At 28.6% G+C, this 16,580-nt stretch overlaps 1 protein-coding gene across 1 annotated transcript; it reads left to right on the top strand.

Annotated features, from left to right (window-relative positions):
• The first annotated feature begins 12,500 nt into the window (after window positions 1–12,500).
• LOC112703324 (protein DETOXIFICATION 48) lies at window positions 12,501–14,650 on the top strand. Its single transcript, XM_025754727.3, has 3 exons — window positions 12,501–12,635; window positions 12,722–13,274; window positions 13,549–14,650. Exons 1-3 carry the CDS (start codon window positions 12,501–12,503, stop codon window positions 14,535–14,537), a joined length of 1,677 nt encoding a protein of 558 aa, XP_025610512.1. The 3' UTR covers window positions 14,538–14,650.
• The last annotated feature ends 1,930 nt before the right edge of the window (window positions 14,651–16,580 follow it).

Raw genomic sequence — 16,580 nt, 5'->3', positions numbered from 1 at the left:
TTTTATGTTTATTCTGACAGAAAAAATATAAAAATATTAATAAGAGATACAATTTTTTTTATTATTTTTATTAATTTTTTATAATTATATTTTTCTTTTTAAATCTTTTGAATGAAAACAAATGAAAATACATTAGACTTTCATAATTTGTTCTAGTTAATTACAAAATAAAATACAATAATACTAATTTTTGTGTCTCTATCATTTGTGTCTTATTCTTAGTGTCTTGTGTTATTTTATTCTTAAAACCAAATGCAACCTTAGCAATGTCAAAATAGAATCTATTCAAAAAAAAGCAAATTTAGCTAACATGTGCCCATATGCTATATTTGGTTGATGTCTCAAAATAATAAAAATATAAATACAAATATATAAAAATACATAAATACAAGAAGACAATTTTTTGTCTTGTTTGATAAGTTAGACAGAGTAGAATATATAACTCAAACTTTCACCAAAATATCAATTTTATCCTCACCGTTCTCCCACCACCATTATTTTTACCATTCTCCCTCACTCAGAATTATCATCAACCGTCAATGGCACGACCATCTTCAACCAAATACAAAACAACAATATTCTAATCTAAATTAAATTTAATACATATAAAATCAATAAAAAATTTCAATTTGATGCATCCCAAACAAATTCAAATTTTTAACAAAAAAATAATTTAATGATAGGAGAATAGAGGAGAAAGGATGAGCAGATTAGAAGAGACGTTCTCCTTGCAGAAGATGAACGGCATCGCCAGAGAAAAAATGGAGGGAGACGCCGTCAAAACCCAAAGCCAACGACAAATCTAGATGACGGCCCGAATCCTGAGCCCATCGAGAAAGAAGAAGAATGAGCTAACGCGGTGGCTCTTGACAGAAGAGCAGTAGCGATCGACGGAGAATATGAACTCATATCTGACTTTCTGAGAAAGAGGGTGATACAGAGAAAGAAGGCAAAATAGGTGAAGAGAAAGAATGAGAGAAATGCAGTGGTTGGTGCTGCGAAGAGGAAGAGGAAAAGTGACGGTGATGGGCAGCGAAGAGTAAGAAGGGAAGATAGAGGATAGGGATGGCAACAGGTCCCCATGGGGGGCGGGGACATGTTCCTCATAAATCCATCCCCGTTCCCGTGACGGATAACGGGAACCCCGTATCCGCTGGGGATCAGAGTCACTGCGGATATCTACAGATTTAAAAAAAAAACTCAAAAATATTTAAAAAACAAAAAAATTAAAAAATAAAAGATAATTAACATTTAATATAGTCTAAACCCTAAACTCAGTATTATAATCCATTTTTCTATTTTTCCAGTAAGAAAACAAACTCCAAACCCTAAATCCAATTTCACAGCAACAAAATTCTCCAAACCCTAAATCCAATTTCACAGCAATAAAATTTATTTCTAAATCCAAATTTATCAATTAACAGAATTCAAACTGTAATCCTAAATCTAATTTCACATTAATAGAATTCAAACCATAGCAATTTCATCAATTAAAAATCAAAATATACATTAAAATGGCAGAGCAGAGGCAGACCAGAGGCGGAGGCGGAGAAGCTTTGAGCAGAAACCAGAAAGCAGTGAGCGACGCAGTGAGAGGATGAAGGTGAGCGGCAGCAGCTCTCCTCTGACGGCGACGAAGGCGAATCTCTCGTGAACGGCGTCGACGAAGACAACTCTCCTCTGGACGGTGACGAAAACTACGACAGTTCCCCTCAGGCGCGCGGCGTGAAGATGGCTCTCCTGTCCTCTGAACGACGATAAAGTAGTGACGGTTCTCTTCTCCTCAGACGCTCGGCGTGAAGACGGCTCTCCTCTCCTCTGGACACAGAGGCATGGCTGGTGATGACATATCTGAAGAAGCTGGTGATGGTAGAGGCATGGCTGGAGCAGCTTCGTTTTTGCAGAGTAGATGCGACAATGTGGGTGCAGCGGCAACACGGGTGTAGGCGGCGCCAACACTGTGAGAAGCAAACACAGAGCGACACTGGCAACTCAATGATAGGAAGAAGGTGAGCGGCGGAAAGGAAAGAAGGAAGAGGAAGAAAGACAGAGAGGGCACTGACGGACCCAGAAAATTTTAGGAGTGGGGGCAAATATATATATATATATATATATATATATATATATATATATACATATTAAAATAAATATTGTTAAATATTATTAATTATATAGAGATATAAAAATTAAAAAGAGTTAGTGAACACTTTTATTCTTAAAATACTATTTATTATATATAATTTATAAAAAATATTTTTTATTTCTAAAACTTAAACTTAAAATATTTTAACTAAATTATAGATAACTTATTATCCTAACTAATTTTTTATACATATTTAATAATAAAAGATTGAATTAATTGGCACATTAACGCCTAACGATACACTAATATTTATAACTTAAAACTAGAATTATATATAAATACTAGAAAAATTAAATCTATATATGAAAAGTATGTTTATATAAAATAATAGAAACATAATTTATAATTTTTTCTTTCTTTCTTTTTAAAATAATTAAATTTGTTATATATTTTTTAATTTAATTTTGATATAATGTTAGATGAAAGATTTTATGCATCTGTTTAATTATGTATTGTAATTAAAATATTTTTCTATTATTATTTCTAAAAATAAAAAATATATTTTAAATTAGTAAATTAATCAATTCATTTTAAATTTTTATATGCAACATAGGTACATATAATAGAACAAAATATAAAAAATAAGTAATAAAAATTAATAAATCTAGAATAAAATATAATATATAAAGTCACAAAAAAATAAAACATTAAATTAATACCTAAATTATAAGTATTTGAATTAAAATTTGTAATTAAAAATATGAAAAAGAGAAACAATGAAATTGGAAGATATATAGAGTCACGGAGAGTTATATAAAAAATAGAGAATTTAAAATTTATTTTTTGACGAAGAAAAATGATCATTAGATAAGAAATAAAAAATATAAAATATAAAAATAAAGAAGAGTGTTTAAGGGAATAAAAGAATGACGGCACAAGAATTAAATTTGATTAGATTAAATAATAGTCAAAATGATATAGAAATAAAAAAATAAATTTAAAACTTTAGCTAATTGAATTTAATTTATTTGTAGTGGAGTCATTTAAAATTTAAAATAGAAACACATTATATATAACTATTATTTTTAAATAAAATAAATAAAAATACCGTGGGGCAAGTGCCCCCTCATTCTTGCTCCTGGGTCCGTCCCTGCGGAGAGGGTGAGACCTGAGAGAGTGAGAGATTGAGAGTGATCTAATGAGAGAGTAAGGGAGTGAGGCAAATACATGAATTAGGTTTTTGTTTCCATCATAATACATATATATATATATATATATATATATATATATATATATATAAAGAATATTTATGTAATTTTATCTATACAGGTATTATACAGGTATCGAGGAGTGGGTACTTCTCTCTCTTTTCTCGTTCCCGTCTCGTTTATTAAACGGATATCTGTCTTCTATTTTTGTAGAGAGAAAATGACCTTTAAATTTGTCCCCCGCAGATAAATTTTTGCAGATACTTGTCTCGCTAGAGAAAATTACTATCCCTAATAGAAGAGAAAGAATGAAAAATGGTGAATTACTAAAAAAGAGGAGTTGCAGAAAGGGAAGATGGAAAATGCATAAGAGAGGAGGAATGTGACAGGTTTGGAAGGATGCATATTTAGAATTTTAAAAATTAAATAAGAGTAAAAGAGTAAAAATTTAGTGTCTTATAAGTTATGTCTTAGTGTCTTAATTATTTAGAAATACACAAATTTAATATTATTGTGTCCATCTATATTTTTTTGTGTCTATCTAAATAAATATTGTATCTCACTTAATTAAATGAGAGACGTATATTACTGTTGAAAAGACATGAACAACAATTAAAATTGCTATTTTAGGACACGAAATAACTTATGATTAATAAATATTTTAAATTATTTTATTTAATATATACAAAATAAATATATTAAAAATTTAAATTTTTATATTTTCAATAAAAAAAATTTCACTTTATAATCTTAATATATATACTTTTAGGGTATAAAATAGATAAATTCTATTTTATTATTATTATTATTATTATTATTATTATTATTATTATTTCTCTCTCCTATATAAAGATGTCTCCCATTTTCCATCTGTCTCCTCCGTATATCAACCCTCCATCAATCCCATATGTAACTCCTTTCCCATCTGTGGTCCCATTTCATCCCTAACCTAGCCAACTACTTCCACCGCCATTTTATATTATAGATAACAACATATCATTTCAGATAACCTTTCACATTTACAAACAACAAATTGGTAGAAGTAATGCCTAAATAGCTTCTCAAACTACTACACATATGCATTTCAGACTAAAATACAATGCAACCGAACTTTATTATCTTATTTTGTACATATATAATAATCTATTAATCAGTAGTAGCAGACTTTTAAATAGAATTTAAATTCAAAATGAATTAATCTTTGACTTGACGAATTAAAAAATACTATGAACAACTAGAAAATAAATCTTAGTTAATCACTAAATCTAATTCTAATTTGATACTATTAAAGATAAAAATTATTGGTATGTCTATTTCTATGATTTAAAATTTTGAAAAAAATAGTTTTATGATATAGTATTAAAATCATAACTAAAAATTTAGAGATCGATCTTTGTTTTTTTAAAAAAAAAACAGTATAAAATAAAAAAATAATACAAAATCTATATAAATTTAAAAGAGACTCTTATGTAAAAATATATTAAAAATATATCTATTTATATATTTTTTTATGAGGTTAAATTTTTGCCGGATATAATTCTCCTACTAAACTGGTTGCATTCTTGTTTAACATATGAACAAGTTTCTCAAAATTATTGCGGTACATATTTAGCTTATTGTCACTATCATCACCTACATTTAACCCAAATTGCAAATCTTTTATTTATACATATATATAGCTTGGTTACATGCACATGCTACGACCTAAATTTCCATGCCTATATTATATAGGACGATAAGTCTAGTAGTCCCAATATTTATATAATATACAAATTGTAATATGGAATTTCTGGTTTGATAACACATTCTTTGGTGTCCCATGCATTCATCCGCTTCATCTAACAAATATACAATGTGGTGACCCCATTTATGAAATTAATTGTTTGTTCCAACCTTTTTTGGCTGCATGCCCGTGATACAGGAACACGGAACGAGCAATAATAGAAGAGCATCGGAGCAAGATAATAATAATAATAATAATAATTCTATAAAATATATAATTATTTATGCGACTCCTTCTATTAATTTAAATTTTTTGAAGAAGTAATTTTATAGCATGAAATCAGAATTTCTATGAACAAAAATATAGAGTTTGATTCTTGTTAGATCCAAAATTAAAGTATTTAGCATATGATGATAAATTAAAAAAGAAAGAAAATTTATATAAAAATTTTAAACAAAATTTAAAAGAGACTCTTATTTGAGAAGATGTGTTAAAGATATAACTACTCACGTGACTTTTTTTTATTAACTTAAATTTTTTAGAGAAGTTGTTTTATGACAATGAGGAGTGTTAGGGACAACAAATTTTGTGATTTGTAGCCATTAATTAATTATTATTAGTGTTTTTAATAGTGTGAGATTTTATTAAATAGTGTGGAATTACTCATTTTTTTCTTTTGTTGGTTAAGTGCGGATCAAATTTTAATAAAAATGATGGCTCCTAAGCTTTCTCTTATGACAATTTTTATTGCACTGATAGTGTAATTATTTTACACAGTCGTCAAATTATATGTGTAACAAACATTATATAATTAATATAAAAAACAATTTTTTTTGCTGATACGGTGTAATGTAATTGATAGATTAAGATATGAATCAAAATTAAATTGATAATAATATAGTGTAGGGCGCATGTAATTAATTAGCTTAAAGGGAGAAAGAAAATAAAGTTTCCATGTATAGAAATGGAATGATAATAGAGGAGATGAAGTATATGGGTAGGCAATAAGGAATGTTTTCATACTTAGCTTGTCAATAGAGACAAAAGAGTGCTCAGATGAGACCCAAATAAAGAGAGAAAAGTAGGGGGATAGAAAAGACATTAGGGGTTGTGGTGTGTTCCGAATAGAACGGGTTGGGAAGTTTGAAACATTATGCATGCATGGCGTGATCATACCACAAGCAGTGCAAACAATTCATGCCTTCCCAAAAGGAAAGGAAATAAAATAATATTCTCTCAATGCTTCGAGTTTAGAAATGTTCGGCATCACTCTAGATAGGATTTCTCTCTATACTAAAACCACCATATCAATTTTTTTTTAAATTATTTTATTAATTTTAAATTTTAGATTTTAAATTTTAAATTTTTAATTCTAAATTATAAATTATAAATCCTAAAATAAAATTGACTAATATTAATTAACTAAAAATTAATCACTTATATTTTCTCTTTACTAAAAGTTTGTCACTAGTATCATATATATGTATATGTGTGTGTTAGGGTTTTTACATAAAGATTGGAATTCATGCATACATCTATAGTAAATAAATCAAATGAGCGCGGCTCAGCTTTTACCTAACAAATCTAAATATGGATTATTATTGGAGGATACTTCCGTAAAGATGTGTAAAATATTTTTTTATAAAGATATTTATGTATTGTATTATTATTGGACGTATTAATGAATTAATTATTTTTTAATTTCTTAATAAATTAGAATAAAACTGATATTTTTTATAATAATAACAATAAACTCAATTTTTTTAGAGATTTAATTGTATTTTTAAATTTTTAAGGATTTAAATATCCAAAAAATAAAAAATCAGGAATATAATTATTTTTTTATCAAAAAAATTAAAGATATTCGGTTTAGATGGTATAATTCGATCGGATCAAATTGGGTCTAATAATTATAATGTAGATAATTTGGTTTATTATTATTATTACTATAATAAATTGATTTTATTCTGGTTTATAATAAAAAAATAAATTATTAATCAATTTAATAAAAATGTCTAATAATAATATAACATGTATAAATATTTAAAAAAAAGATATTTTTAGCGTTTTTATTAAAATAGCCCCTTTATTATAAAAATCCATCGAAAAACAGTTAGCTTTCTAGATAGGGTATGATTTTTTTTGTTTAAAAAAAATTCTAACTTAAACTATATACATTTTGTTTATAGTAAATATTTAGTATAGCGATTAAATATACACTGTACGTTGATTATTCATTACATTAATGATTTGAAAGTTTGTTACAATCCTATTCACTGACAATATTGTTACATAAAATTAATAGGTAGATATTATAATAAAAATTTTATGATTATCTTTGTATAAAAATATATCTTTTTTATTATTAGATAATAAATTATAAAATTTGATTTTATATGTTATAAAAATATTATTTTTTTTAAATATATTCAAATAAATAAAATATATTTTTATTATAAAATTTTTTATAAAAAAATATTTTTAACATCTTTATTTGTATAAGTGCCAAATTAATATGCTCATTCCATTTCAAAACCCAGTAGTATTCCATGTCACATCAAGCAACGAGGATAAGAATAATCAAAATAGTTTTTATTTAAAATAAAACAAAACTTGTTATATTAAACCATCATATTTTTTAAAAATTAAATTATGACGAGTGTTGCTAACGACAATTATTAACGCTCAAAATTAAAATAGCAACAAGCCTATAATTCATTATAGTTTATTTCTTTTCTCAAACAGTTGGTATCATTGACAATCCACGTCACCACAAAAAAGAAGAAGAAAAAGTAATTATTAAACTCAATCCTTCATCATAACGAAAACAATAAAATTCTATTTTTTTTATTTTTTATAATATCTCAAAAATAAAAAATAAAAAACACAAGCTCCCAAGATTGTCTTCTATATATCCACTTGTCAATTTAAGAATTAAAGTTGCATTAAACAGAAACTTACAAAAGATAGTAACAATTAAAATAACATATATACTACACATTTAAATAATATTGTCTTTTAAGTCCAATTAAATATATTTAATACTAATAAAAACTACTTTTATTAAAAAGAGCGAAATTACACATGTATATATCTTTTTTTAACTAAGTCATCTTTTCTTTTTTCTGTTCCTTCTTTTTCTCCTTTTTCGCATATTTTCTCCTCATCGTTATTCTTTTGTTGCTATTATTATTATTGTTATTGCAGTAGAAGGTGAGGAGAAAGAATTTTAAATTATGCAGAACAATAAGTCTAAATACACCTTACACTTCTGAACCGAAATTATATAATGATTGCGAGACAATTAACTCAGAAATGAACCAAAATTACATAATTGATTGCGACACAATTAACCCGAAAAGAAAGAGAAGCAAAGAACAACAGTATAAAATTTGGAGGTGTGAGAAGCAATGGATGTTAATAACAATTATTTTTAACATGAACTTAGAGATTTTTGCATGTGAAGTTCAAGTTCAACTGAAAAAAATTTAACTATAACAGAGGAAAAGATTTTAAAAAAAAGGCCTTTTAGAAAAAAGGAGTATATTCATGATATCTTATATTAAATTCATCATTCATATCAGAACTGTTTGAGAGATTTCATTTTCTAGGGTTGTGAAGGTTGATGAAATGCTTTTTTTTCTGTTTTTATAGAATACTTGAAAAATATTCATTATATTTATTATTTCTTGTTATGTTTTTTTCTATTTAATTTTACTGATTTTCTAAGACTTTGTCCAAGAGGTAAACTCAAATTTAACACATAAACTCATAAATTGTGTTAAATTTGAGTAAATCAAGAAGAATTTTGAAAAAATGAAATAAGAAGGAGAAGATGAAGAAGAAACAGATGAAAAAGAAGAAGTAGTAGAAGATGATGAGAAAGAGGAGAAAGAGTTTTGAATTATGCAGGACAACGAGTCCAAATGCACCTTAATTCACTCAGAAATAAACCAAAATTATATGATGATTGTGATACAATTAACTCCGAAATTAACTAAAATTACATAACAATTGCGACACAATTAACTCGGAAATGAACAGAAAATTTACCATAACGATTGCGACACATAAACTCAGTTAAAAAACAAGCACACAAACAAGACTGAATCATGAACAAAAACACATCCAAAAAATCAATTTTGGATCAGACAACATCATTAACATGTTTCTTCTTCTTTTTTGTTTGATATTTTCTTCTCTTTTTCTTGGTTTTATTCCTCTCAAGAGAGTAAATCAAAAAATATTTTGAGAGAATGAAATAAGAAGGAGAAGATGAAGAAGAAAAAGATGAAAAAGAAGAAGAAGAAGCACAGTAAAAGATGAGGAGAAAGAGTTTCAAATTGTGCAAGACAATGAGTCTAAATGTACCTTAATTTACTTAGAAATGAACCGAAATTATATAATGATTGCGAAACAATCAACTCAGAAATGAACCGAAATTACATAACAATTGCGACACAATTAACTTAGTTCGAAAATAATCACACAAACAAGACTGAACCATGAACAAAAGCGCATCAAAAATCAATTTTGGATCATACAACATTATCAACATGGCAAAAATTTAACAATAACAATAACAATAACAATAACACCGATAACGATAACAATAACAACGATATGTATAAGAAGAAGATGATAACGATAACGATAATGATGATGATGGTGATGATGATAACGAAGGAGGAGAAGGAAAAGGAAGGAGATGAAAAAATTCAAATAAAAAAAAAGGAGAATAAGGTGGTGGTAGTGTTAGTGATAACAATAATGAAAGAGAAAGATAAAGAAGAAGTAACGACAGACGCTCATAAATTTAAAATACTTGGTTAGATTTAGTTATTAGGGTTATGATTTGGATGTAAAATTTTATTATTAAAATAATAACATTAGAAAGACAAAAAATAATTAATTTCATAAATAGTTTAAATTTATTTTATTTAATATTTATTTATTATATAATATATTAAATAAAATCAAAAATAATAAATTTTAAGAATTTTTAATTAATATTTTTAGTTATTAAATATTTTTATAATTAAAAATATTATCCACTTCCCATTAATAAGCAAGCTAGTTAAAGCCCACTATTTAGTGGCATCATTATCATTAATGAAGACTTGTCATCGTTTTAATTTGACGGCTGAATCAAACCATTAAAGAGAATAAATGCACTATGTCTTTCTCCTTTTTTTTTTGGGTATATTTCTCCTTTTTTAATTACACCGCCTAAAGATAAGATTGGACCTTGCCTCATGCTTCCCATCCACACCCAAAGGTTCAGAAAAAGCTTCATTAACTCATAAATCATAATACTCTTCGGATGCTATACATACCCAAATTGTTTTTCCCTTTCTATTAAACATAATTAAATTAATACATATTCTTTCGTAAAAGCCCGTCAAGGTTGTGTTTTGATAGATAAAAATAGTTAAATAATTTGATATTTGGTTAAATTATTATTAAATAATTTTTAATTATTAATTTTATATAAAAATAATTGTAATTTTTGTCTTATTAAAATTTTTGAAATAGATTATTAGAGATATAATTATTTAGGTGTCTTTTTTATTTATTTAAATTTGTGGAAGAAATAGTTTTATGAAATGATATTAGAATTTTTATAATCAAAATATTTAGAATTTGATCATTGTTATCTCTTAAAAGAGAAAAAAATAGTATAAAATAAATAAAAAGAAAAAAACCTATAAAACAAATTAAACAAAATTAAAAGAAACTCCTACTTAAAAGACGTGTTAAAAATATAACTATTGATATATTTTTTTATCCATTTAAATTTTTGGGAGAAACAATATATTTCTTGTTGGAAGTATTCCTGATTCCATTGATAATGAGTGAGACCAAATAATTTAATCGGAGTTGTTGCTGAACCATACCACATAGTTCCAACAACAACAAAAACTACAAAAAATACAGCAACAATACTACTAGAAAGGACGGTTTCAATGTTTTTCATACGCAATCCTTTGTATAGACGTTGGGGTGGACGTACATTAAGATGGAAAAGACCGGCCAATATACTCAATGTCCCTGCTGCAATATGACGAGAGACTATTCTCCCGAAAACAAAAGAAACAAAACCTTCTATATTTCATATGAGATTTACGGATTGAACTCTTTCGGTTAGTCCATAAAAATCGGACACCCATATCCCAAAATCATATAATCCTGTTACATAAAATGCGCCAAAACCAAAACAAGCCACCTCTACAAGAAATAAATGAATTCCAAAGATTTTTAACAAATTCAAAGAGAATTTGTCTGTACGTTCATAACTGTGTTATGACGTAAACAAAAAATTTGATTTATTTATATATCGAGCATAATTTTTTTGTTTTTTTTCTTTTAAATGAATTTTTCATCCTATGTTTATATTTCAATCTTTAAAATAAAATTTAACATTAGCACAAAGACTAATAAACATTTAGTTTAATAATAAGAACAAGAAGTTTTATTGATTCGAAAAAGATTTATTATTTGTTTGTCTAATGAGGGAGTTAATCTTTTTTGGTCAGTAATTATTCAACAAAAAGTTGAAACCCAATTTTTTTTAAAACCAAAACAAAAAAGAAAAAAGAAATAAAAAAGAATGATAAAATTTACTAAATATTATTGAAAAAAAGTTAACTCTTAAAACTTTTTTTATCGTTGTCATTGTATAATATAATCCTGTTCGATTTATGTAAGACTATTATAGTTTGTCTGGTAAAATTTTTAATAAATCAAAATGATTATGTATTTACATTGTCATAGTTTAAAAGTTAAAGTACATTTTTAAATTAAAGTATTATTATTAAAATTAAAAAGTTTAATATAATTTTATATATTAATAAATATCTAATTATATTTATGTTTATCATAGTCTAATTAAATTTTAAAAATTATTTTATCAAATATAATTAATATTATTTATATTTATTAAAAATTATTTTTATTTTAATTTACCAAATATAAATATTACTAATTTTAGAACGTTATCCTTCAAAAACCAATTTTGATAAATTATTTTAAAAAAACAATAGTTTTACTAAACTCACCCTATATTATCTGATAAGAGAATATTTGGGATTTTGAAAAAACAAAAACTATAATTTGACAAGAGAAAAAATTAACAAGGTCGGTTAACCCAGCACTCCATACAGGCATTTGTTTCGTTTAAGTTTGATCTTTCTTTTACATTTATTTTTTTGAAAACTTTAGCCTTTCCTTATTATTTTATACTCTAAAATTGTATAGCAATGTCGTTCAACACATTTTATGAGTGACACATTCCAAATTCAACAGTAGGGGCCCAAACTTTTCATGCATAAATACCCACTAACTCTTCACCCTCTTCCCCCCAAAATTATACAACACAATTCCTTTGTTATTATTGTTTCTCCCCAACACAAACATTATATAGACTTATTAATAGTTAATACATACATATATAACATAAATCACCTTTTTGATTCTCCTTATAATCATGTGTAATCCCAAGCCATCTTCAGCATCCACATTTCTTTGTCCCACAAAAACAACCATCCTCATCACTCCCCATTCCAAAGTTGTCGATCATCTTCCAAGCAATGATCTTCATAGATGGCCAACTCCTAACGAGGTAAATTAAATTGAACACAAAGTTAAGAAAAACAGTAATAATGTAATGAACTGTAATAAGCATTTATATATTTTTGTGTGCATCAGGCTTTAGAAGAAATCAAAGAGATAGGAAAAATATGTGGACCAACAGCAATGACAGGATTACTCTTATATTCAAGAGCTATGATCTCCATGGTTTTCCTTGGATACCTTGGAGAAATGGAGCTTGCAGGAGGTTCTCTGTCCATAGGCTTCGCCAACATCACCGGCTACTCTGTCATCTCCGGCTTAGCCATGGGCATGGAACCCATTTGCGGCCAAGCCTACGGCGCTAAACAATGGAAGATTCTCGGCTTAACGCTTCAGCGCACGGTGCTCCTCCTCCTCTCAACTTCGCTTCCAATTTCATTCATGTGGATAAACATGAACAGGATCCTCTTGTGGTTTGGTCAAGATCATGAGATTTCTTCAATGGCGCAAAGATTCATTCTTTTTTGCATACCGGATCTCTTCTTGCTCTCACTTCTTCATCCATTGAGAATCTACCTCAGGACTCAGAGCATTACAATGCCCGTTACTTATTGCTCCGCCATCAGTGTTCTCCTCCATCTTCCTCTCAACTTCCTCCTTGTCGTTCACCTCAACATGGGTATTGCAGGTGCGCTCCTTACAAAACATCACAATTTATTGTTTTTGATTAACATTTTTAATTATTAATTCAAATTTTTTATCCATATTTTTAAATATTGTTGACTAACTATTGACCAGAAATAATAAATTTTACTGATAAAATATAACCTTGAAGTCATATCAATACTAATAAAAAGTTTTAATATATATTTTGTATTTTGATAGTACATTTTATAAGAATAAATAATTTAGTGGGTAATGGCAGAAAGATCAAACATTGAATACTAACCAAAATTTGACAGGGGTGGCGACGGCGATGGTCTTAACGAATCTGAACCTCATTCTGTTCCTTTCATCCTTCATCTACTTCTCTGGCGTGCATAGAGAGTCATGGGTGCGGCCAAGCATGGAGAGCCTAAAAGGCTGGTCTTCGCTGCTGGCGATGGCGATCCCAAGCTGCGCCTCTGTTTGCCTGGAATGGTGGTGGTACGAATTCATGATTATGCTGTGCGGCCACTTGGCTAACCCAAAAGCCACCATCGCCTCCATGGGAATCCTCATCCAAACAACGTCACTCGTATATGTGTTCCCATCTTCTCTCAGCCTCGCCGTCTCCACCAGAGTTGGCAACGAGTTAGGCGCAAACCGGCCCCACAAGGCTCGCATTTGCATGTTGGTGTCCCTCTTCTGCGCCGCCGCCCTCGGCCTCGCCGCCATGGTTTTCAACTCCCTCATGAGACACCAGTGGGGAAGATTCTTCACTAATGACCCTCAGATTTTAGAGCTCACTTCCATAGTGCTACCAATAGCGGGGCTTTGCGAACTTGGGAACTGTCCGCAGACCACTGGCTGCGGAGTTCTCAGGGGAAGCGCAAGGCCCTCGATTGGCGCAAACATTAACTTAGGATCGTTTTATTTGGTCGGTATGCCTGTGGCTATTTTTTTCGGATTTGTTGCTAAAATGGGATTTCCCGGCTTGTGGCTTGGGTTACTTGCTGCGCAAGGCTCATGTGTGGTTCTCATGATGCTTGTTCTGTATAGAACAGATTGGAATGTTGAAGTGCAAAGAGCCAAAGAACTCACAACAAAATCAGATTCAGAGTCTATTAATAATAATAACACCATCAACAACAACAACAACAAGAGTTGTTGTAGTGGTCATGGTGATGCTTGTCTTGAGGAGATTGTTATAACTAAAATTGATGATGATGGTGCTGATGATTTTCCAAAGATTTATTCACTTGAAACAGATCCACTCCTCAGAACCACTACAAAACATACTGTAAATTAGTAAACTAGCTTTTTTTTCTTTTTTTTTTTTAATTTTATTTGACCCACATTTTTTCTGTCTTCATTTAATGAAATGTACTGTGGCGTAGAAAAAATAATTCCCTATTTTTCCTTTGTTCTTTTCTCCTTTATTATTTCTCTTTTCTTTTCCACATTGTCCTAATAATAATAATAATAATAATAATAATAATAATAATAATAATAATAATAATAATAATACAATTGAGAGTGAAGGAGAGGACAAAAATGATTTGCTACCTAACTATGGTGATGTTCTTCTATAAGAGGGGAGAAAAAGGATTTTAAAAATTTCCAACCTTAAAGTGGAAAATTAATCTCTTGTACCATGAGTTGTTTGTTTGCCTATAAAATTTAAGGGTTTATGTTTAAAGTTTTCAGTCATATTAAATTATAAATAATAGACTAAACCACCAAAAATATTTATGATAGATTGATTTGCGGACAAGAATAATTATAGATGATCATAACAACTAAAATGTCTATAATTGTTGAGTGTCCTTTGTCAAATGTGATCAAATGGGGAGTGGATCCTTTTTAGTGGGAAAAAAATTAGATAGTATCCAATGTATAATTTCACCATTCATTGTTCTCTCTCTTATATTAATTTCTAGTCCCACTTATAGAATTAAAGGTGAGAGATCACACTTTATTCTCTCCAGTAGAAAAATAAAAAGAGATGATCCATTTCCGACCAAATGTTAGAAAAGTTTGTTAAACTATGTGATGTGTTTATGACCATTCTAATGTGGCAAAAAAAATTTTTTTAGGTGGATTTTTTTTTGGTGAAAATTGTATTTATTTAATTAATTAAAAGAAAATTACTTACTCTTTCAAATTGCAATTAAATGTAGAATAAGAAGTGCTCCTCTTTTTGAGTGCGAAATTTAACCATGTTTTAATAGAACAGTTTTCGACATTTTTTTTTTCTAATGTATTCTATTTTTTTATTTCTGCGACAACATTGATCTCGAGTATCGTCTTCAAAATGACATTGAAGAGGGAGGTCGTAACTTTTTCAACAGACTGTGTTCAGAGGCAAGCTCTGCCATATTTGAAGGCTTTTGAGAGGTAATACTTTTATAAACAAAGTGATTCAATGACTATAAGTCTATAACCTTTAAGTTAGAAGAGTTCTTCGTTCAATATGAAAAAATTAGGTTAGTTGTTGTTAATAAATTTACGATAGGATTTGGTTTTGCAATAACTTCATGCTAAGTTTATTTAGAATTATGTCTAATTTAATTGTAGGTCAAATCACATATAAAATCTAAATTTGTTAATTGCTCAAACATATTGGAGTTAAGTTTACTTAAAATTATGTCTAATTTAATTTTAAGTCACTACCACATTGGATCCATCTTCAAATGTGCCAGTTACACTACAAGTACCACCACTAGTTAGGATACTAACCACCATAAAAAAGACAACGAAGAGATCCACCAAAAAGCCTCTTCCATTACAACCCACCAACATTAGGCCACCATCGAGCACTCAGACCCTTTTGTCTCGGACTCCAACTTTGAACTTCTCAGCCATCCGATGCATCTATCAGATCATTCATTGTTTCCCCACATACAATGCAAGGAGTTAGTGCAGGCATAATTTTCATGTTCGCATAGTTTATGCCAATATCAAGATCACAACTTATACCAAGGTGGCCAGTTTCTGGATGGATTAAGTACGATTTTGGTCTCTAAGGTAGGGGCTGAAAATTTTTTTCGTCCCCGACCTTTTTTTGTCTACAAAATGGTCTCTAAAGTTTAACTTAGTTTCAAAATCGTCATTCGGACAAAAATACCCTCTCTTTCTTTCCCAAAATCAACAGAAGCATAACCAGAAGCTGAAGCAAACCCAGAAGTTGAAGCAGAAGCAGAAATAGAAGAAACACCAATGAAATAACAACAATGAATAATGGAATCAGAAAAACAACAACAACAACAACAAAAGCAACTAGAAGCAAAAGAACAACAACAATAATGAATAATGGAAATATTAAGAAGAAACATCAGAAAATCATCATCAT

The sequence above is a fragment of the Arachis hypogaea genome, chromosome 7 (genome assembly GCF_003086295.3).
Source record: "Arachis hypogaea cultivar Tifrunner chromosome 7, arahy.Tifrunner.gnm2.J5K5, whole genome shotgun sequence".
NCBI classification, from domain to species: domain Eukaryota; kingdom Viridiplantae; phylum Streptophyta; class Magnoliopsida; order Fabales; family Fabaceae; genus Arachis; species Arachis hypogaea.
The sequence above is the reverse complement of the archived record's forward strand: the minus strand, read 5'-3'. Positions and strand labels throughout refer to the sequence as shown.

What these genes read in the sequence shown, in the direction of transcription:
- LOC112703324 (XM_025754727.3), top strand. Translation starts at nt 12,501, where the DNA reads ATGTGTAATCCCAAGCCATCTTCAGCATCCACATTTCTTTGTCCCACA. An exon ending in GATGGCCAACTCCTAACGAG is followed by an intron (nt 12,636 to 12,721) that starts GTAAATTAAATT and finishes TGTGTGCATCAG; the next exon opens with GCTTTAGAAGAAATCAAAGA. An exon ending in CCTCAACATGGGTATTGCAG is followed by an intron (nt 13,275 to 13,548) that starts GTGCGCTCCTTA and finishes AAAATTTGACAG; the next exon opens with GGGTGGCGACGGCGATGGTC.